This window comes from Hyperolius riggenbachi, chromosome 4, assembly GCF_040937935.1.
Source record: "Hyperolius riggenbachi isolate aHypRig1 chromosome 4, aHypRig1.pri, whole genome shotgun sequence".
NCBI classification, from domain to species: Eukaryota; Metazoa; Chordata; class Amphibia; order Anura; family Hyperoliidae; genus Hyperolius; species Hyperolius riggenbachi.
Window position 1 is genome coordinate 50,211,044 of NC_090649.1, and position 22,317 is coordinate 50,233,360.

Sequence of the window (22,317 nt, forward strand, 5' to 3'; positions counted from 1 at the left end):
CTGATGGGGAGTGCCGCTCCATAGAATAGACTGTGTAGAGTATGGCTCTCATACTACATGGAATGGGGTATAATTGGTCTGTGATCTTGCCTTTTCCAAAGACTTTTATCTCAAGTGTGTATGCAGCATAAGTCAAGGTACTTGGGGCTTGATTCACAAAGCAGTGCTAACTGTTTGCACGCTTGTGAAAAGCCCCTCCTTCATGGCTAAACTCTGTTTAGGCGTGATAAAATCAACTCGCACGACAAGTCCCGCATGCAAAACATCGTGATGTGACGATAACGGCGCATCCGATGCACCTATAAGGTTGCATCACGGTGCGACATTTGCGCGTGATCTTATTGTCAAAACGGTGCTAACCCAGTTGGCACCCTACTTATCACACCTAAAGTCTTTAGGCATGCTAACTAGGTTAGCACCGCTTTGTGAATCGAGCCCTTTGTGTGGAGTGCGACAGCAGGAGCCGCTTGATCCACACAGCCCCGGCCAGCAGGATGGGAGACGCTGCACGTGTCACATGTCGGGTAGTTAAAGGAGATGCTTGATCCCTGCCGGCTTGGCGTACAACAGCCAGCAGTACAGCCCCGCTCGGCTGCTGAAACATGTCACATGCAGTCTGGAGGAGGGGACATCACAGGAGGTTTCAGCCACACTGATTGGCTGTTATCGGCAGGAAGGGGTGGCCGCAAACACATTCGCTGCCCTTATTGACAGTACTGTCAGCAATCAATGGATAATCTGTCTTCAGCGTCAAGTCGCAATCTACCCATTAGCCCTTCACGATCGACTGCTAGATTGTGATCGATGCATTGGGCACCCCAGCTTTAGACTGTAAGCCTATTTGCCAAGGCCCTTTTGTGCTTTTCTCTGCATCTGTTGACTGACTCATCTGCTGTATTAATCCCTACACTGCAATCGGCGCACCATGGTTTATTGTTAAATTACTATTTTGTGCGCCATTGTTGTAGGCTATGTTCCTGTGTAACATTGATTAGTGCTGTTATGTCTCCCCGATCTATTGTACAGTGCTGCATAACATCAACGCTTTATACACTTTAAAAACGTATCAAGTTGATCACCTGCTTGAGCAAGACTCCTCCTAGAACAGAATTTCTTTAAAGGGACACTGAGCAGTGGGGTAAAGTTCAAATTGGTACCCACCTGGGGCTTCCTGCAGCCCACCATAGGCTGCGATGCTCCCGCTGAGTGTCGAGCCCTGGCTTCCTGATCGGTGACGCTCCTCATCACACTGGCCGCTACGCATCATCGCGGCGGGACAGTACTGCGCATGACGCATAGCAACTGGCATGATGACTAGGAGCATCACTGATCAGGAAGCCAGGGCCCATGTCGCCGGTAACTGAGGAGCCAGAACGGAGTCAAGAGGACGCTGGGGGATCTCACAGCCTATGGTAGGCTGGAGAGAGCCCCAGGTGGGTACCAATTTTAAATTTACCACACTGCTCAGGGTCCTTTAGAGGGTAGATTCTCTACATCTTAACCTTCCTGGCGGTCAATTAAAACTGCCAGGGGGCAGCGCAGCACTTTAAATAAAAAAATAAAATAAATCATGTAGATAGCCTAGCGCTAGCTACATGACAGCTGCTGTGCAGCGACATCCCCCTACCCTCTTCGATCGCCTCCGGCGATCAAGCCCGTCCGTTCAGGATTTCCATCAGGGCTTCCCCCGTCGTGACGTCAAAGGGAGTCCCGATCCACCCTCAGCGCTGCCTGCCACTGATTGGCCAGGCAACGCATGGAGTCTGGGGGGGCGGGTAGCAGCAAATCAGCACAGAGAGGCGGCGATCGGGCAGTACACACAACTAGCAAAGTGCTAGCTGCGTGTACCAAAAAAATTATGCAAATCAGCCCAGCAGGGCCTGAGAAATCCTCCTGCGCAGCATAGCCCGAGCTCAGTTCAGGCTTACCGCCAGGAGGGTTAAAGCGGACCTGAACTCAGAACATCCTCTAGGCTCTAAAAGATGAGCAGCAGCATAATTTAAAGAAAACCTTTTTGTCAGTTACAAATTCTGCATTTGTGATTAGTCACAGATGAGGGGGAACTAGACAGGCTAAACTTTTGAAATGCATACAGGGTGCATTTCTGTTTTCCTTCTGTCCTGTGTGCAAGGGTTCAGGTCCACTAACGGGGAAATTAGATTCGGCAGGAAGGAGGAAGTTGAGGCTATATGATCGCTGAACAGGTCACACTGCTGCTGGTTGAACTGGTATTTGCTGCTAGAAGCAGTGATTGCTAATAAACATGTGACTCCAGGGTGGGACTGATTACCTTATTGGTCATGGTTTATGATGATCACTGGTTCTAAAGGTGCATACACACATCAGACCAAAGTCTTTAAAAAAATGAAAGATCACAGACCAATCTTACCACCCTTCATGTAGTATGAGAGCCATACCTACAGTCTATTCTATGGAGCTGAACTCCCCATCAGATAGAAATCTTTGCAAGATGCTGCGCGCACAGATGCTGCGCGCACAGATGCTGCGCGCACAGATGCTGCGCGCACAGATGCTGCGCGCACAGATGCTGCGCGCACAGATGCTGCGCGCACAGATGCTGCGCGCACAGATGCTGCGCGCACAGATGCTGCGCGCACAGATGCTGCGCGCACAGATGCTGCGCGCACAGATGCTGCGCGCACTCAAAAGATTTATTCATGCAAAACTCGGCTCGGCGGGTGGGAGCGGCGGCAATCATTATGCACACGCAGCTAGCAAAGTGCTAGCTGCGTGTAGCAAAAAAATTATGTAAATCGGCCCAGCAGGGCCTGAGCGGCACCCTCCGGTGGGTTACCCCGTGTCACACACTGGGTTACCGCCAAGGAGATTAAACAAGGTGTGTATGATGATCTGCAGATCTCATAGACTATGAATGCAATTTGCAGGAATGGATCTTAGGCAGGAACAGATCTTTTGCAGCTACAGATCTTTTGTGTCTGTACAGCATCTGTGTGTGCAGCATCTTGCAAAGATTTTTTTTCTGATGGGGAGTTCAGCTCCATAGAATAGACTGTGTAGAGTATGGCTCTTATACTACAGGAAGGGTGGTAAGATTGGTCTGTGATCTTTCAGTTTCCAAAGACTATAGTCTGTGTGTATGAGCCTTTAGCCTTTTCCACTTAATGCAAATCTACAATGGGACGTTGGTGCTAAAATTACATTGTCTGCTGCAATGGTTTATGGGATGGAACACTGCTGGAGTAGAGCACAGCAGAGATTTCCAAACCTCCTAAACTATCCCCTGCTGCATACTATTGTATTGCAGTTTTGTGACCACTTGATAAAGAGCACGAAGCTCGAAACGGCGGTCTGTCTGACTGCATTTTATCCATGTGACCAATAAAGAGCCTATTTATATGCTGATGGTGCCTGTTGAAGTGGATTCCTGCAATTTTCAGCTCTGGTGGTGTGGAGAGCTGTGAGCTGAGGCACATAAATCTCCCTATGGATGGGTGCTGCTCTACAACCAACAATAGGTTTTTATGAAGTACTACAAGTTTATGCAGGTATTGCAAATGAGCCAATCCAAATGCTGCAGTTTTGGTGACTTTCCAACAGGGCTGTGGATTTGGTACAAAAACCATCCGACGCCTCAGTTTATGAAACCACAGACTCCGGGTACCCAAAATGGCTTTGACTCTGACTCCTTAGTCTAATATTTCAGGGCTGTGGATTTGGTACAAAAATTGCCTGACTCAAACTCCTCAGTTTATGAAACCACCGACTCCAACTCCAGGTACCCAAAATTGCTCAGACTCTGACTCCACAGCCCTGCTTTCCCAGTTGATGCAAATTTATACAGCTTGGAACTAATGGCATCTCATTGACCATACCCTTACATCACTAGCATTGGGCTTCTTGTGGCCCAATAGCATAGCTCCCAACTGTCCCTCTTTCAGAGGAACAGTCCCTCTTTGGGAGCTCTGTCCCTCTTTCCTCCTCATTTGTCCTGCTTTCTAACACTGTCCCTTTTTTCTATGTAAATATATTCAACTAAAAATGTTTGACTCTAAACTTTATTCCCATCCTTTAAATTGCTATAGTACTAATTTTACAATGTTACTACGAAGGAAAATGAACCAGGATGGAAAGGACCAGTGTGGTTTGAATTATAAAACATATTTTTTGTTATGAAATCTCTAGTGTGATGGGGGTGGGATAAGGGGTGTGGCAGGGGCGTGGATTAAGTGTCCCTCTTTCTCATCTCAATGTTGGGAGGTATGCAATAGTGACAACCTAGAGGCCTTTTATCCCTGGCCATATAGTATGCTGGGAAAGAGGTGAGTGCTGATGGTGTAAATTGTATGTGATCTCTTCTAGCTATTCCGACTCTGAACAAATGACCCTGCCAGATCAGTTTGATTCCCGGGAGGCGTGGCCACACTGCCCAACCATCAAGGAGATCCGAGACCAGGGCTCCTGCGGCTCCTGCTGGGTATGTAGTAATGGTGACGCTGTATGGGCCTATATGTGTTGAGCTAGGGTAAACCTGTCGCTAATTTTCAAAATGAAGAAAGGGTTTGCTGTGTATACTTGCTACATGGTATAGATGTGCTTCTGTTAAATTCAGCAGCCAGCTATCTGTAAATGACTGCTATCAGTTGCTTCTTCCTAGTGCAAGAGTTCTCTGGGGCACCTGCAGAGTTTTCAGCAGTGTAGTAACTCTCCTGTCCCAGCTGGGGCGCTCCTCCAGTATGTGGCTCCGTGCGTTCCAGACTCCATTGTTGCGGGGGCCACTCTTCCGTGACCTCCTGGGTCAGTGAGGATGCGGCAAGACAGTTCACAGAACCATGAGTTGATGCCAGCTGGGATAGGTCAGTCACTCTCATTGCCAAACTCTGAAGGGGCCACAAGGTGGGGGCCAGGCAGCTGGCTTGGGGCCCTGGGGCAATAGCAGTTTGCTTCTATGGCCCTTCTGAGGTGGTGGGGCTACTACTTGAAAAAGTAGAAAGCTGATTAGCTAGGCTTTACCATAAAGAGCATCTCTTTAGTTTGCAGTGACTAGACTCTGTCCTGATGTGATTAGGGGGTCCTATACTTGATTATACTTGAGCCATATTATGCTGTTGGTTTTAATAGAACACGTTTAGGATGATTACTAAAGGGTGTGTTTGATTTAAAGTGGATTAGAGATGAAAAACTAACTATAGCAAGTAACTTGTCTATATATCTTTTCTAAAATGTATATAGTTTGCACAGCAAATCTAGCTGCAAACGCTTCAACAGTTTGATTTCTTCCAGTGATACGAGGGCAGCCATGTTTTGCTTGTCACATTACACACAGGCAAGCTGATGGCATCTCCAGCCCTCAACCTGTGACAAATTAACTCCTCCCTCCCCACCACCATGAAATCTCTTGCTAGTAACCTCCTGCCCAGACTGAGCTCCCATAAGCCCTTGCTACATTGCTCTAAAGCCGCATATACACGCGTAGATGCGGCCGCGATGTTTCTTTATCAATCAAGCCGCTGATGCGACTCGATAAGATCCGACAGGACGGATCTTGCTTCCGCCCATTCCCTGCTTGCTCCCCGCGTGGGGACAATGGCAGGGAATCGAGCAGAAGATAAGCAGCGGGGACACGGAAGAGGCGACCAGGCGGCTAATCGAGCCGCCGGATCACCACATCTCCCAGTGTAGACGGGGCTTAACCTCCCTGGTGGTAAGCCCGAGCTGAGCTCGGGCTATGCCACGCAGGAGGATTTCTCCGGCTCTACTGGGGCGATTCGCCCCATTCAAAGTGCTGTGCGCGCAGCCAGCACTTTGCTAGCTGCGCGCACAGCTTGATTGCCGCCGCTCTGCGGCGATCGCACGCAGCGGCGAAAGAGGCCCCTACCAGAGCCCTGCGCTGCCCGGACCAATGAGTTCAGGGCAGCGCTATGGGCTGGATCGGGTGTGCCGGACGTCCATGACGTCATCCCGATCGTCGCCATGGCGACAGGAGAAGCCAAACAGGAACGCGTTATATACGCGTTCCCCTGTTTGCTATTAGTGCCGGCGACTATCGCACTAGAGGGACACATGCACCCTCTAGTGGTGTTTCATGTAGCTACCACTCTGGTAGCTTTACATGAAACAAACAAAAAAATTAAAACATTTTGCCCATTTGGCAAAATTAACCGCCAGGGAGGTTGAGTGCCAAGGCACAAAAGGAGCTGTGGGGGAGGCTTATTTAGTTTATAGGGAATTAGAGTATTAAAACCAAAAAATTTGGCTTGAGGAATGCCCTATAAACTACATGAAAGGAACCAAACTATGCAATGAGTAAGTTATCTTAGATCAACTTTAACACATTAGATCCTGTAGCTCTGCAGTGTTCAGTGTCTCTTGCAAAAGTGCTGTAAACCAATCCTGTATCTTCCAGGCATTTGGAGCTGTGGAGGCCATCTCGGACCGTGTCTGTGTGCACTCCAATGGGAAGGTGAATGTGGAGGTGTCTGCGGAGGATCTGCTCTCCTGCTGTGGCAGCGAGTGTGGAATGGGGTAAGAAATCTATGAATGTTTCAGATTTGTGGCATGTGGTCAGTTCCAAGCCAGACCTGTAGTTATTTAGACTCCTGTGGACAGCCTGCATGTTTTCAAAATGTATGTACCACACTAGTCTAATTGCTGCAGTTGCATGCAGTACCTCCAAGATTGTATTTTTAACACATCTAGGGCCTTCCCTTTTTGAAAAACAGACTCTTTGCTTCCTGAATTGGTTCTGTTCAGTGTTTGCCAGAAGAGTGACGTTGTGCAATTACAAAAGTTGGCAGAGTACACCAGAGGTTTTCATTCAGAGGTCCTGCTATGAATCACTTTATTAGCTGTAACAGCAAGTATGAGCTAGCATGCAGGGTCAGACGGGGGGCCCACCAGAGAAATTTCAACCTGGGGCCCACACATCCCATGAGTGTGGTGAAAAAGAGCATGACCATGCACCAGAAGGTGGGCATGGTCATGAGGTACCATGGATAGGGCCAAATGTATATGAACTTGGCAGCATTGTAATTAAACACTGCTTCACAGCAAAACTTTGCATAGAGTCCCCCTTTAATATAATGTCCTAGTTACCATGCATATCACATGGATTAGATTGTGAGCTCCTCTGAGGACAGTCAGTGACATTACTATGTACTCTGTAATGTGCTGCAGGAGATGTCAGTGATATCACTGACCTCTCCTGCAGCACATTACATAAATTTATTATTTATTATACATTAGACTATGGTAGGATTAGATTGTGAGGTCCTGAGGACAGTCACTGATATGACTGTCAATCTACATCAATAAATCTAAGTCAATCTAAAATCAACTACCTGGTGGGTGGGCTAATATCAATTACCGGGAGCGTGGGTGGATTAAAATCCATTATCTGACTGGCGCGCTACTTGCAGTCAGTGCTGTGCAGGAAAGTTTTTTGCAGATGCTGGGAGGGCGGCCCGGCTCCTTTCTTTCACCTCAGGGGGCCCCCCTCCTGTTATGCATGGCGGCATAAGATTCAGCTACAGGGTCCGGGGTCCAGCAGACGTTAGAGCTCCAGCTGCCTGGTCTACGATGTCTCCTCCTCTGCCGCTCGCACTCAACCAGGAAGTAGTGCGAGCAGCATTGCAGACTGCAGAGGAGGAGACAGAGTAGACCACCAGGCGGTTTGAGCTCTAGCGTCTGCTGGAGCCTGTAGCTTATGCCGCCGCTGCGCATAACAGGAGGGGGGCCCTGAAGTGAGGGGGAGGGATTGTAACTGGGAACCCCGGAGGGGAAAAATGTTTATAAAAAAAAAACCTAATGGGCCCCACTGGAGGCGGGGCCTACCAGGCAAAATACTGGCACACTGCCGGGCCAGTCCAACACTGCTAGCATGTGTCTGTAGCTTTAAGTCGAGATAATTAAACTTACCTGCACGTGATGGATTGCTAGAGTGGAGGGAATTACATTGATTTACTTGCTCTACATCATACATGTTAAACTCCGGCCCGTGGGCCAAATCTAGCCCTCGGAGCCATAAGATTTGGCCCTCAGGTGGTTTCCCCAGTTAGCTTCTCTGGTGGTCTAGAGTGGGCCAAACATAATGCAATGTTGGAGGGTAAGCGCTAAATCACCAGGGAAGCTATATCAGGAGGAGAACAACACTAAATACGAGTGAACTGTATAGGCAAGGAAAGGGTGCCACTTGACACCAGGGAACTGTATAGGGGAGGATCTATTAGACAGCAGGGAACTTTATAAGGGAGAGAGGTGGCCACTAGTCATGGAGGTTCGGCCTGCGACTTGGTCCTAGAGCTCAATTTCAGCCCACTTTGTATTTGCGTTTGACACCCTGCTCTAGATGTAGCAAATGTAAAACAAAGGCACACTATGGTACACTTATTTTTTCCTCGTTTTCCCACAATAGTCTTAAATGTTATAGCATACCTCCCAACTTTCTGAGATAAAAGGGACACCTTAAAGGAAAGGTCCGAGCAGCTTAGTCCTTTACTTACCAAGGGGTTTCTCCAACCCCTAGCAGCCACTGTCCCGCTCTGCACTCAGCTGCTGGCTCCTGGACTCCTCCGCTGAAGTGCGCCGCTGTGAATCACTTGCATGTGGTGTGTACTGCGCAGGCACAGAACTGCTGCATCTGTGCAGTACACTACACACCACATTCGAGTGATTGACAGCGACGCAGTAGCGCATGACCTCACGAGGTCATCCTATGCAGTGGAAGGGGCTGGACAGTGGCTGAGTGCAGAGCTTCCCTTTACGACACACCCCTGCCACATCGCTAGTAATGCATGCCACAAAGAATCCATAAGCAAAAGTTTTTGTTTTTTGTTATACCACACTGGTCATTCCTGCATGTTTAACTCACTGTCTTGTCTTTGCAGCTGCAATGGAGGCTACCCCTCTGGCGCCTGGGGTTACTGGACTGAGAAAGGCCTTGTGACTGGAGGATTGTATGAGTCGCACATCGGTGAGTTTCTTATATCGCGGTCTTCTCTGTATTGCTTGTGAGTTTGTGGACTGACACTCTCCCTCTTGTATATCCAGGCTGCAGGCCATACTCTATCCCTCCCTGTGAGCACCATGTCAATGGCACCCGCCCATCCTGCAAGGGTGAGGAAGGCGAAACTCCAAAATGCGTCAAGCAGTGCGAGGACGGTTATGGGTCCGACTACAGCAAGGATAAACACTTTGGTAAATAGCTCGCGTGATCCACATCTTGACCAACCCATTCCTGCCGAATTCTGGCTGACCATGGCTACTGTCTTCTGTTACACAAACTCCTTCAAAAACAATGGGCTGGCTATTTAGTGTGGCCTGGGTAATTCATTCCTTCCCCCACCCCCCCCTAAATTCACAGGTTTAAAACTTTGATCTTTTACCACCAAAAACAGATTACTTGTGTATTATCCAGTCTACTGATTTTTGACTGCCCTTGTTTTAAAAAAAAAAAATGAATAAAAAAACAAACCCTTCCCTTTGGATCACTAGATATTGAGCTCTATTCAGAAAACTGCTCATAAATTGCATTTTTCACCTAACTAACCTTTTTAGCATAATTACTAGCAAAATAATCACCAAGTAAGTTGTTCCTGATTAACTTAATTTCAATATTACTTTTCTTACTTTTAATTTTAGCTCTTTGGGAGCTTTGAAAAAGTAACATTGTTAAGGTGAGAAGAGATAGCTTTGTAGCATGCCCATTGTTGGAAAGCAAAGAAAAAGTTGGCTTTTATTTGCACTATGCCCTGCGCCGGTGCAATGCACCTTTCCTGAGTAAAGGGTGTTGAACAAGGGGTGTCCACTGCACCTGGCTGCCAGCAGCACTAACTGGGCAACCAGAGTTTCCAGCCCAAAGCCCAGCAAGTGAAGTGAAAGGATCCTGGTGTGCAATGTCCACTCTAAGGACTCATTCACACTCAGGGCCGGGCCGAGGCATAGGCTGGAGAGGCTCCAGCCTCAGGGCGCAGTGTAGGAGGGGGCGCACAATTCATTCAGCTGTCATTCCTAATTGTGTTTGAAGCAGAAAGAAATAAGAAAAGGAGATACATGGAAGTGACTACAAGCCAGATAACTAGAGATGAAGGTGTTGGGGGCCCTGGGGTGCCTCTTAGTCTAAGAGAAATCAGTGTGTGACGGCTGGGGTGGAGGGATGGAGGGGCACACTTTGGTGTCTCAGCCTTGGGTGCTGGAGGACCTTGTCCCGGCTCTGTTCACACTAGGGGCGTTTTTTGACCCTTTTTTTTTCTTGACCTGACGCTTGTGCAATGTTTATGAGAAGGTTCATATCAGCGCATTACGGCAGCTTTGTGATCGGCAAAGTGGTGCATGGACAATTATTGAGGCGGTTCCGCCTCAATGGAAGGTACAGGAAGAGTGCTAAATGCTCCCAAAATCGCTTTGTGGGGAGCCTGTGTTCGCATTTTAAAGAATGCATTGTATGCTTTTCTGGGTCAGAGTTCACTTCCTGACTTGCGTCAGGGCGTGAATGAGAAATGTTTGGTCAAAGCACTTTAAACAAACTCCGCATGCAGTGAAGCATCGGGAGGGGGGCAAGCTACCAAATGCAAAGCGTTTGCGGTTTAGGTGTGACTGAGGCCCATGGGCTGGTGCACACCAGAGCTGTTCTAAGTGCTTGTGATTTCAAAAGCTCTTGCTGATATCCTATGTGTTCACACGGGAGCGCTGCGATTCTGTAAAAATCCCCATAGCATTAGCAAGAGCCTTTAAAATCTCTGGCGTTTTTGAAAAAGCTCTCGTAGTGTGAAGTTCTCAGTGGACATTGAAGAAAAACTCAGGAATGGTGCAAATGAAAGCCAACACGGATTAGCTTTCCAAAAGGGAGGAAACTAGAAGACCGTAAAAATAAAATGGTAGACTGGCTATGTAAGTGCCCTTGGTGCATGCATCTACATAGCCAGTGAAGTGAGTGATATGGAAGTAAACGTTTAAAAAAAGAGAACCCTTCCTACAGCCCCATTCAGGCTCACTGATCTCTTGCTGTGTTTTTTTTTTTTTTTTTTTTTTTTTTTTCTCCTCCTCTGATCCCAAGTACACTTTAAACAATGCACATTGCCTGGCTCTCCTGCTGATCCTCTGCCTCTAATACATTTAGCCACACTCTGAGCATGCAAGGTGTCTGACTGGATATGCTGCATGTTTGTTTAAATTGGGATTCAGACACTACTGCAGCCAGAGATCAGCAGGACTGCCAGGCAGCTGCTATATAGAAATTTTGGCAGGGATTCATATTACTCCAGCTTTCCTTTAAAATTGCAACAGGCCAGAGTGGATATTAGAGTAGACTTCTACTGTCTGAGCTAGTTGGTCAGTAACAAGTTAGGTGTGCATGCAAACTTAAATGAATACTGTAGGGGGAAAATGAGTTGACGTTACCCGGGGCTTCTAATGGTCCCCCGCAGACATCCTGTGTTGGCGCAGCCACTCACCAATGCTCCGGCCCCGCCTCCAGCTCACTTCTGGAATTTCAGACTAAGTCTGAAAACCACTGCGCCTGCGTTGCCGTGTCCTCGCTCCCGCTGATGTCACCAGGGGCGCACTGTGCAGTGCCAGTATGGCTTGTGCCTGCACAGTACACTCCTGGTGACAACAGGGGGAGCGAGGACACTGCAACGCAGGCACAGTGGTTTTCAGATTTAGTCTGAAATTACAGAAGTGGGCCGGAGCATCGGTGAGTAGCTGCGCAGGCACAGGATGTCTGTGGGGGGGCCATTAGAAGCCCCGGATAAGTTCAACTCCTTTTCCCCTGACCTCCCCACCCCTTCTACAGTATTCCTTTAACCACCTGAGCGGTCTGGACGAGCTCAGCTCGTCCAACACCGCCGGAGGTCGCCGCTCAGGCCCTGCTGGGCCGATTTTCATCAAATAAAAAGCAGCACACGCAGCCGGCACTTTGCCAGCCGCGTGTGCTGCCTGATCGCCGCCGCTCTGCGGCGAGCAGCGGCGAAAGAGGGTCCCCCCAGCCGCCTGAGCCCAGCGTAGCCGGAACAAAAAGTTCCGGCCAGCGCTAAGGGCTGGATCGGAGGCGGCTGACGTCGATGACGTCACTCCGCTCGTCGCTATGGCGACGATATAAGCAAAACAAGGAAGGCCGCTCATTGCGGCCTTCCTTGTTTATTCTGGGCGCCGGAGGCGATCGGAAGATCGCCTCCGGAGCGCCCTCCAGTGGGCTTTCATGCAGCCAACTTTCAGTTGGCTGCATGAAATAGTTTTTTTTTTTATTTAAAAAAAACCCTCCCGCAGCCACCCTGGCAATTTAATCAGAACGCCAGGGTGGTTAATGCAGATTTTAAGCACATTGGAATTGGAGCAATCAGATTGCATTTGATTGGTCAAATTTTCAAGCTGCATACAATTTGCATTATATTTGTATGCACACCAAAATGGTTCTTGCTTTAGGGCCTATATCCGCTGGTGCAGAATGACTACATGCGACTTGCAGCTGGAAAACTGCCTATTCAGTGAGTCACATGCCAGCGTGTTTGATGGTGTACTGCAGTTGATCGCAGCTTGCAGCCAAATCCCTATCCCTGTGCAAGGCATGGCTACAGGAATTCAGATAAATACTTGCATCCTTGCTAGTGCTGGTGTGCGTCCTGCAAGATGCACACCTGCATAATGGGAAGTGGCCCCTATGGTCTCTCTACTGTTCTCTCCATTCTGCCTTTTGTGCTTTGTCCCCAACATTAGACTGTTGGAATGCTTTTATTTGTGGTGGTTTGATTTTTTTTTTTTTTTTTTTTTTAGGAACCACCTCCTACTCTGTCCCCAGCAATGAAGAAGCCATCAAGGCTGAGATCTACAAGAACGGGCCAGTAGAGGGTGCATTCCTTGTGTACTCAGACTTCCCTACTTACAAGTCAGGTAGGATCAGGTTAATACCATCAGGATCATTCATAACATGCGTATTAATTATTACGAGGTCTTAATTTTTATTTTTTTTATTTGGAAATGTATTTTTATTTAAAGGATACCCGAAGCAAAAATAAACTGTTTCTATCTACTTCCTAAAAATGGCTTTTTTAAGATATTCCACGGTTTTATTATATTTAAATCTACTTTTACATTTTTACTGTTACATTTTTGCTCATTGACACATTCATTGAAGTATGCCAGAGCTAAAATCTATTAGACTCTGTCCAATTCCTGCTCTCAGAAGCCATTTTCTGCTAGGGGAGTTTGTGTTTTTTTTTTTTTTTTTTTGATTTCTTATTGAGCGTCACACTGTAGTCACTTCCTGTCTGAGTCAGGACTGAGTCAGCCACTTACCTGATATTAAACTTTCAGGCAGAGAAAGAGAGAGAACACAGCCTAGTTATTTGTGTGCTAGGCACTGTACATACACAGGTCTATCACTTGTCACATATCACTTTAGGTATCCTTTAAGGAGTTTTTGGTAGTGAATAAGACAATTGCTACACAAATCCAGATGTGTGTTTGTATTTGCTTGAAAGTATTGTCATTGGCCAAATACACTGTTAACTGTTTAAACTCTCTTGTCAAACAGCTGGATTTAGCTGCTGGGTGGATCAGTACGGACTGGTTCACACTGCAAGCGCTTTGAAAGGAAGTCTAAGCTGAAGAGAGTGCAACTTACCTGGGGCTTCTACTAGCCTCCTGCAGCCACCCGGTGCCTGTGCGGTCACTAAGTGTTCCTCCAGTTGCCTGCAGAAACCCTCTTTAATGGGAGCCTTTTGTGCAGGATTTTTTTTTTTCTACATAAATCGCTCCTGTTAACAGGAGTGCGATCAGGAGGTGCGCCGACCAAGGCTGCGTATCCAATTGACAGTTGCTGCCACTACCTTGTTGCACAACCTAAAATCTGCTTTTAATGCTTAATTACAGATCTGTTCTGCCTGGGGTCTGATATTCAGGCTACAGGGCATCTGTAAGGATAGCTGGGGCATGTGCCCCTTCACCTCTATGTAGACTGACTATGCCTTTGTTCTATAGGTGTCTACCAGCATGTGACCGGTGAGGAAATTGGAGGCCATGCCATCAAAATCATCGGCTGGGGTGTGGAAAATGGAACTCCCTACTGGCTGTGTGCCAACTCCTGGAACACCGACTGGGGTGATAATGGTACGATTTGATTTATTACATCATTATGTAGTGAGGGAAGGACTCTCATGAGCTTTGTGCCTGAGTGGGGCTGGAGACTGTCTGCTTGGGTGCTCTAGTTAGTTGACCTCAAATTTCAGTGCTATCTGTAATGAGATTTAAAAAAGAAATTCTAGATCTAGTCTTCTGTGACCTCCCCATCTCCCTTTGGCAGGGTGCACACATGACTGTGCATGAAAGGGTGAGTTTTCTGTGTGGCAGTTTTTCTTTTGTTTGTGCATTTTCAATGCATTTTGCGCAAGTTCACCCCCCCCCCCCTTGCATTAAAAAAAACACATGCATTTTTCAATAGACTTTTATGCAACTGGGAAGACAACAGCAAATAGAAATACATCAGAATTATTTTTTTTTTAAGGTATGAAAAACTCATAACATTGTGTTACAGCTGACTTGTGTGTTTTTGAAAAATAAGCAACAAAACCAGTGTTTATATGCTTGCGGCCCATTGACTTCCATTAGCAGCAAAAACGCTGCGTGTTCAGCAACCTTGGTGGTTCTGCCACGTGTTCCCAGCCTTAATCGCAAAATGCAAATGACAGACACTTCCCATTTCAGATACATTAAAGAGACTGAAGCGAGAATAAATCTCGCTTCAGACCTCAGAGTTAGCAGGGGCATGTGTGCCCCTGCTAAAACGCCGCTATGGCGTGGCTTAACGGGGGTCCCATCACCCCCAAATCCCCCTCCGTAATGCGGGGGAGCGCTTCCTGGTTGGGGCAGGGCTAACCACCGCAGCCCTGCCCCACATGCATCTGTCAGCGCGTATCTCCGCCTCTCCCCCGCCCCTCTCAGTCTTCCTTCACTGAGAGGGGCGGGGGAGAGGCGGCGATGCGCCGCTGACAGACGCGACTGGAGGCAGGGCTGCAGCCGTTAGCCCTGCCTCCAGGAGCGACCAAATGCACGACCAAGTCGTGCTGGGGTGGGTTTGGGGGTGAAGGGACCCCCTTTGTGCGGCGCGTATGCTGCGGTTTTTCTCGCTTCAGAGTCTCTTTGTACGCTATGACCAGATGAGTTTACATGGTGAAGTAAGACTTATTTCGGTAGTGATTGCTGTGGTAGGGACAGTAATCTCTAATACTCAGTAAGGGCTGGTGCACACCGAGCGGCTTTTTCAGCGTTTCTGCAGCAGCTTGCGGCTGTGGATCCACTTGGTCAATGTATCTCAATGGGGTGGTGCACACCAGAGCGGGAGGCGTTTTGCAGAAACGCATACTCCCAGGGTGAGGCATTTTTTTGGATTGTGGATGAGTTTCTGCCTCAATGTTAGACACTGAAGCGAAAAAAAAAAAATGATATAATGAATTGGTTGTGTACTATGAATAATTACTAGATTAGCAGCAAAGAAAATATTCTCATACTTTTATTTTCAGGTGTATAGTGTTTTTTCTAACATTGCATCATTCTATAATATGTGCAGATTACACAACACGCAGCATTCAAAATGAGTCTTTCAGAGCAGTCTGTGAAGTAATGACCTCTCCTCTAGCAGAGGAAAAGTAAATAGTCCAGGAACAGTTGAGATAAAAGTCAGATAACAGCCCTCTCCACGACTAACTTAGTCGGAGAGCTTAATGGCTTGTTTGCATAGAGATAACTAGAGTTTCTCAACTCTTCCTGTACTGGAAACAATTACACTGATGTATCTGATCTTAATGTTTTATTTCTTAGCTGTGCTACACATACAAGTCATAATATCATTTTTTTTTCGCTTCAGTGTCTCTAAGTATAGGAAAAACGCAAACCGCTCTGAAAAACGCCAGTTCAGAGCAGTTTTGCAGGAGTTTTTGTTACAGAAGCTGTTCAGTAACAGCTTTACTGTAACAATATCTGAAATCTACTACACAAAAAACACTTGCCAAAACCGCAAAACGCTAGCTGAAATGCTACAGAAAAATAAGAGCGTTTCAAAATCTGCTAGCATTTTGCGGATCTGCTAGCTGGTTTTGGTGTGCACCAGGCCTTAGGGCTGAGTCAAACTGAGCTTTTTTTTTTTTTTTTTTTTCTTTAACTCCAGCGATTTTTCTTATTTTAGCTCTTGCTGATGCAGTCCTATGGGGGATTTTTTCCAAAATCTCGTTGCTCCAGTGTGAACACTCAAATAGGATAACATTAGCAAGAGATTTTTTAAACACAAACACTTAGAAAAGCTCTTGTAGTGTGAACCAGCCCTAAATCAACACTGATTTTAGGTAAAGGTGGGGGGGGGGAGGTTAGGCAGCCAGATCCCTGTTATGGGTTTGCTGGGCATGTCCCCCCCCCCCCCCCCCCCCCCCTCCCAAAAAAAGGCAAAAGGATCCTCTGGTCCCCTGCCACAGTTCCCTTTCATTGCTGCTAACTTACAAGTTGATGTCCACTGCGCCTGTGTAGGTACCGTGCAGTATAAACCTCATACTGCACAGTAGGTTCCCACGACGGGCGTGAGGATGCATGCGGCCAGGGCCACCCAGGCACAGTGGCCCGCCGACTGCAAAAACGATAGCTGCAGCGGGGGCCCAGGGGATCGTTGTGTACGTGGGTGGGAACAGGACATATGCAAGAGGTCAGAGGCCCTAGGTAAGTTAAACTTAAAACTCAGGTATCCTTTAAAAAAATCAATTTGTGATCTTCAAAATCTGTTAGCCCTCGTGCTACATAGAAATGGTAGAATTGGCCAAAGTTGTATGTGTAAGGAACCTAAGGGTGCATGCACACCTGGTTGGCCAATTTTACCACTTGCACGTAGTATGAGAGTTTATCAACACAATCTGTTCAAAGAATTAAAAATCTATTTGCTCTCATACTATATATTGGACAATCGAACTGTGTAGACACCCTAAAGCCCGGTACATGCTTTGGTCAGTGATTGGCCAATCATAATTGAAAGTGTCAATCGGGCTTAAAGGGCAACTGAAGTGAGACTATGGAGGCTGCCGTGTTTGTTCTTTAAACAATACTAGTTGCCTTGCAGCCCTGCTGGTCTGTTTGGCTGCAGAGGTGTTAGAATAACACCAGAAACCAGCATGCAGCTAATATTGTCGCTATGAGAATGTCAAACTGATCTGCTGCATGCTTGTTCAGGGTCTATGGCTAAAAGTATTAGAGGCAGAGGGTCAACAGGGCTGCCAGGCAACTGGTATTGCTTAAAAGGCAAACACAGCAGCCTCATATAACTCTTCATCCCTACCATTGCCATGTGTCTATGTATTTATGATGTAGAGTATGTACACGAATGACCCGCACCATCCCGGCAGGCGCTTCTTCAACCGCATGCGCTCAGACCATCGCTACAGGGCTATTTCCACCAATACCTCCAGGCACGGGAACTGCACTACTATGGCCTCAATTCACAGAGCTTTATCAAACGTTTTGGATTTTCCTCATGGGTAAAATCTGATTTTGAATTCACTAAGGCGTTATAGATTTAGCAAATGTGTTATCGAGAACGTTCAATAAATCTATAACGCCTTAGTGAATTCAAAATTAGATTTTACCCATGCGGAAAATTTTATCAAAAACGTTTGATAGTGTTAAAGCTCTGTGAATTGAGGCCATTGTTTCAAATGCCGCTTTGTACTAAGCTCTATGCCGATGTGTACTACAAACAATTCCGAGTGTGGCAACTGCTGCACTTGGCGAAATCTGATTCAGTTGTCCTTTAAAGTGGATCTGAGAAACTATTATACATTGCATAATTGTGTTCCTTTACATGTACTTTATAGGGCATTCCTCAAGCCAAATACTTGTTATAATACTCTTAATTCCCTATAAACTAAACAAGCCTCGCCCACAGATTCTCCAAAACACCAAGGCACTCAGCTCCCATAAGCCCTTGCTACATGGGTCTGTCTGGGCAGGAGGAGGTTACTAGCCAGAGATTTCAGAGGGGAGTAAATTTTTCACAGGCTGAGGGGTGGAGATGCAGTTGCAGATAACCTGTGTGAGAGGTCCAGGCCCACCTGCACTCCCCTCCAGGTATTGCATGTTGGCCTTGGGGCCCCGGCCAGTGAGAGAGGTCCGGGGCCCCTGGTCATCGTGCGAACCAATCGTGTTTTTTAACCTGTGTAGTGACAGAACATGGCTGCTCTCATTGTATCACAGGAATAAATCCTCTTAAACTGTTAAAGCAGATCCACGATGAAAAACTAACTTACAGCTTCAACTAACAGCTTCAAGTCTCGGACAGTTTGCTCTTGATCATAAGCTATCACTAGGTGGATCACCAATAAAATAAATGGGTTCGTTTAAGATTTCTAATTACACTTATTTAATGTGGCACTAAGCACAAAATGAAATGTATACCAGGGTGTGGGGTGTGGTTAATGTACTGTTTAAATACATGCATAAAACCTTTATTTTTATCTCCAGGGTACTTCAAGATTCTGCGTGGAAAGGATCACTGTGGAATTGAGTCTGAGATTGTGGCCGGTGTTCCCAAAGATTAATCTTCTCCCAAGTTCTCAGCTGATAGCTGCAAACCTCTCATTTATATTTTTACCCCAAAACTTTTAGTGGACGCCAAACTTTAGTTTTTTATTTGCACAGTTTTACTGGACTGTCTAAATCCACAGAATGGGATAGTCTGGCTTAGTGTGGTTGTAGCGATGGATGATCTCTCATAGGAGGAAAGTCTTGTTCTTGCCTGCTCAGCTACCCTGCCCAATTAAATGCCTCCAAACCATTGGGAAGAACCAGCTGAGCCAAAATTCAGGGTTATAGCTGTTATCAGTGATGCATACAAACAGTAATATTGTAATCTCCATGTACTATGCTGCTCTGAAAAAATAATTCTGTTTTTTTGCACATTGAAAGATTGAAAGCCTTTTTTTACCTTCTCTCCCTCTACCCAAAATGCTTGAATTTCCCCAAAATTTTATTATGTTTTTTTCTTAATAAAAAACAAAAAAATTGGGAAACCTAGGCTAGCTGACAAAAAAATGATTTTTTGCAAATTGTATATTGTGCCAGTCTAGCTCTGTTGCTCCCATAGTTATTTGACGTGCTGCTTAATGTTCAGACCCTATTTAATCATGAGGGGTGGTGCACAACTGTTTTACATAAGGGGCAGAGCTCTGACATCTGAGCGCTGTCGTAGTAGCCACTTAATCCCCGGACCAGTTGTCCCTGTGATTGTTGCCCATACACATGAGCCTGAACTGACCAGATCCAGTCACTGTACTCATGACTGTCCTAAGCTTTTGGGCTTTGGGGTCCCTGGTTTTTGTTAGCTGAACTGATGGGTAAAACTTTTCTGAAGCTAAAGATTCGGTCTTCTCTCCCAGGACAACATAAACACTTCAAGAGGGCCATGATCAGGCTGGTTGTTCTGCACAGCTCCTGACTGGAGGAAGTGGCCCTATGATCTCCAACCCCCACCTCCTCCCTTACGCCAGCTGCCTAATGATTAAAGTGGCTTGCCTTTAGTTTATAAGTGAAGGGCATCTCAAAAAACTGGTTTGTTTTTTAAACTTGTAATTTTTATTTGCCAATAAAATGCCTTGTCTTCCTATAAACGTGCTTTTTTTTTTTTTTTTTTTTTTTTTTTTTTTTTTCTGCACACCAGCAGCTGTATATTTAGACACTAGCAAGGATGTTCTTGTATTCTGAACATTGGTATGTGGCTTGGGTCACATGCTGCAAACCAAAAAATGGTTCCCGAAACGGACCACAGCAGATATTTCCAATGCAGCGATGAAATGCAAACTCGCTGCAGTAGCCATTTTAATTTTTATTTGGATGTTGCCATACTAGCAATGCTAAAATGTCATGTCTGAACAGATGTAACTTTCCAATGCAGTCACAATGCATGGCACTGAAATTTGATTTGTGGACCAGGCCTAAGTGTCATTCTAGAGCAGGGGTCTCAAACTCAATTTACCTGGGGGGCCGCAAGAGGCAAAGTCAGGATGAGGCTGGGCCGCATAAGGAATTTCACAATTGCGGCGCATCGATGCCTCTGCCCGCCCCTCTCACACTTCCTTCACAGAGAGGGGCGGGGAGAGGTGGCAATTGCCGTTAGGAGGGGCAGAGCTGAAGCTGAAAGCTCTGCCCCTTCCAGGAAATGCGGTCGGATTGCCCCTCGGGCGATTTGGGGGCTCTGCAGCCCTCATTTAGTGGCGGGGATGCGGCGGATTACTTGGGAGCACTGAAGCAAACTATAAGGAAGCTTTTGCCGGCGAGGGCCACAAAATATTGTATCGAGGGCCGCAAATGGCCCGCGAGCCGCAAGTTTAAGACCCCTTTTCTAGAGCCATTCTATTTTCATGCCCCACTTAATTCTTGTCTGTTTTTGCATTTGGGAGTGAATGGGCCACTGTACCCTATACATAATCTGCAAATTTGCAGCTGTTTCAAAGAACATTTGTTAGAATATTGGCCTTTGGGTCACCTGACTGAACTTTCCAAAGTATGGACTTACTTACTGGTAGAGTGCAAGTTGCATCCCCACCACAGAGCAATCATTGGACCCCTTCCAAACTCCCTTGTCTCCTGCTGAAAGCTTAGTGTCCCCAAGGAGATGTGACCTAAAAGAAACCTGTATGTACAGTACAAAACACTTAATGTGTACCTGAGACAACAGGACATAAATACCTGGGGCTTCATACAGCCCCCTCCATGCCAATCACTCCTTCACAGCTGTCCAAAGCTTCCTGGATCCTCCAGTAGAAGCTTTTAATTCCACCAGTGTATGCTCCCCTGTCATGCCCACCGCAGCTGGGAGCATTCTGCACCATGCATGGTACTCCCCGACTGGTAGAGTTAATGAAGCTTCTACAGGAGGCTTTGGATGGCTGCAAAGGAAGTGATCAGTGTGGATGGGGCTGGACTTGTGTCCTGTTGGGTGCACTTGAACTTTTTCAGGCTGCAGAACAAGTAAAAAACCAGCCTGGTTATAAATTTGCAGGTATGGGAGTGACAGCTTGTGTGGTTGGTACCTTGTTGAGAATACACACTGCTCATAAAATAAAGGACACAGAAATGACCTCAATCTGAATGAGATATTAAAAACTTTGTTCTTTAGAGTTGAAAATGTAGACAACAAAAGCACACAAATTGCCAATGTAAATCAAATGCATCAACCCATGGAGGTCTGGATTTACAGTTGCACTCATAAGTAACCTAAAAAAACAAACAAAACAGGCTCATCCTTTAATGTCATTTAAAACAAGACAAAATGAGGTGTTGGTTGTGCCGCCACATGCTTGTGTGACCTCCCTACAATGCCTGGACATGCTCACTCCTAATAAGGTGGATGGTCTCCTGTGTGAGCTCCTCCCAGTGGGCCAGTCCATAGCATCAATGCCTAATGGTGCCCATACAATCTTACCATTGCTATGTAATAAAAGAGAACTGACTAAATCATTTCAGTATATTCACTTAATTTACCTTTATACTACGTACAAATGGTAATTAAGTGAAACATTGTACCATGTATGGGCACCATTAGTCTTACAGATGCATACCTCCCAACTTTTTGAGATGAGACAGCGGGACACTTAAGCTATGCCCCTGACACACCCCTAGTCCATTTTTTTTAGACACATCCCTAGTCAATCATATCTATCCTTTATTAAAAAAAAAAAAATTGTGGGTGGGGAGAGGGTGCCCATGGGTGAGGAGGTAAAAAATTATCGAGGCCCCAGCCGGCAGATGCAGTGTGTGGGATGCGGGTCTGGGATAGTATTGTACCCCCCAGTGTCCCCCTGTATGCAGAGTTAAGAGCGTAGCGAAGCGGACAGTCTTACCATTCCTTCTCGCGTACGGGCATCTGGTCTTCTCCGCTTCCTGTGACATCACAGGAGGTAGAGGGAAGCAAGAGATGCCCGTACGTGAGAAGGAATGGTAAGACTGCCCGCTCCGCTGCGTTCTTAACTCTGCATACAGGGGGATATGGGGGCACATTCGGAGGGAGGGACCCTATTATCCCAGACCCGCATCCCACACACCGCATCCGCCGGCTGGGGCCTCGATCATTTCTTTTGCACATCTGACCCCCCCCCCAGCCGCCCAGGACACTAAGGGTCATAATGGGATAGCGGGACCGCCCCCCAAATCGGGACTGTCCCGCCGAAAACGGGACGCTTGGGGGCTATGCAGATAGTTTGGTTGAAAAAAGACATTTGTCCAAATCCTACCAGAAAAAAATTAAATGAATGAAATAAGACTATACTGAGCCTGCACCTATCCTGGTTGATCCAGGGTAAGGCAAAGCACCTTACA

General features: G+C 46.7%; 1 protein-coding gene across 1 annotated transcript in view; it reads left to right on the forward strand.

Annotated features, from left to right (window-relative positions):
- Window positions 1-19,610, forward strand: part of CTSB (cathepsin B) — a 37,217-nt gene extending 17,607 nt beyond the window's left edge. Inside the window, exons 4-10 of the mRNA XM_068280033.1 lie at window positions 4,342-4,456; window positions 6,386-6,504; window positions 8,865-8,950; window positions 9,028-9,174; window positions 12,748-12,864; window positions 13,954-14,082; window positions 18,466-19,610. Coding sequence (XP_068136134.1) covers window positions 4,342-4,456; window positions 6,386-6,504; window positions 8,865-8,950; window positions 9,028-9,174; window positions 12,748-12,864; window positions 13,954-14,082; window positions 18,466-18,542 — 790 coding nt within the window. The 3' untranslated portion in view covers window positions 18,543-19,610. The remainder of the gene's footprint in view (window positions 1-4,341; window positions 4,457-6,385; window positions 6,505-8,864; window positions 8,951-9,027; window positions 9,175-12,747; window positions 12,865-13,953; window positions 14,083-18,465) is intronic.
- The last annotated feature ends 2,707 nt before the right edge of the window (window positions 19,611-22,317 follow it).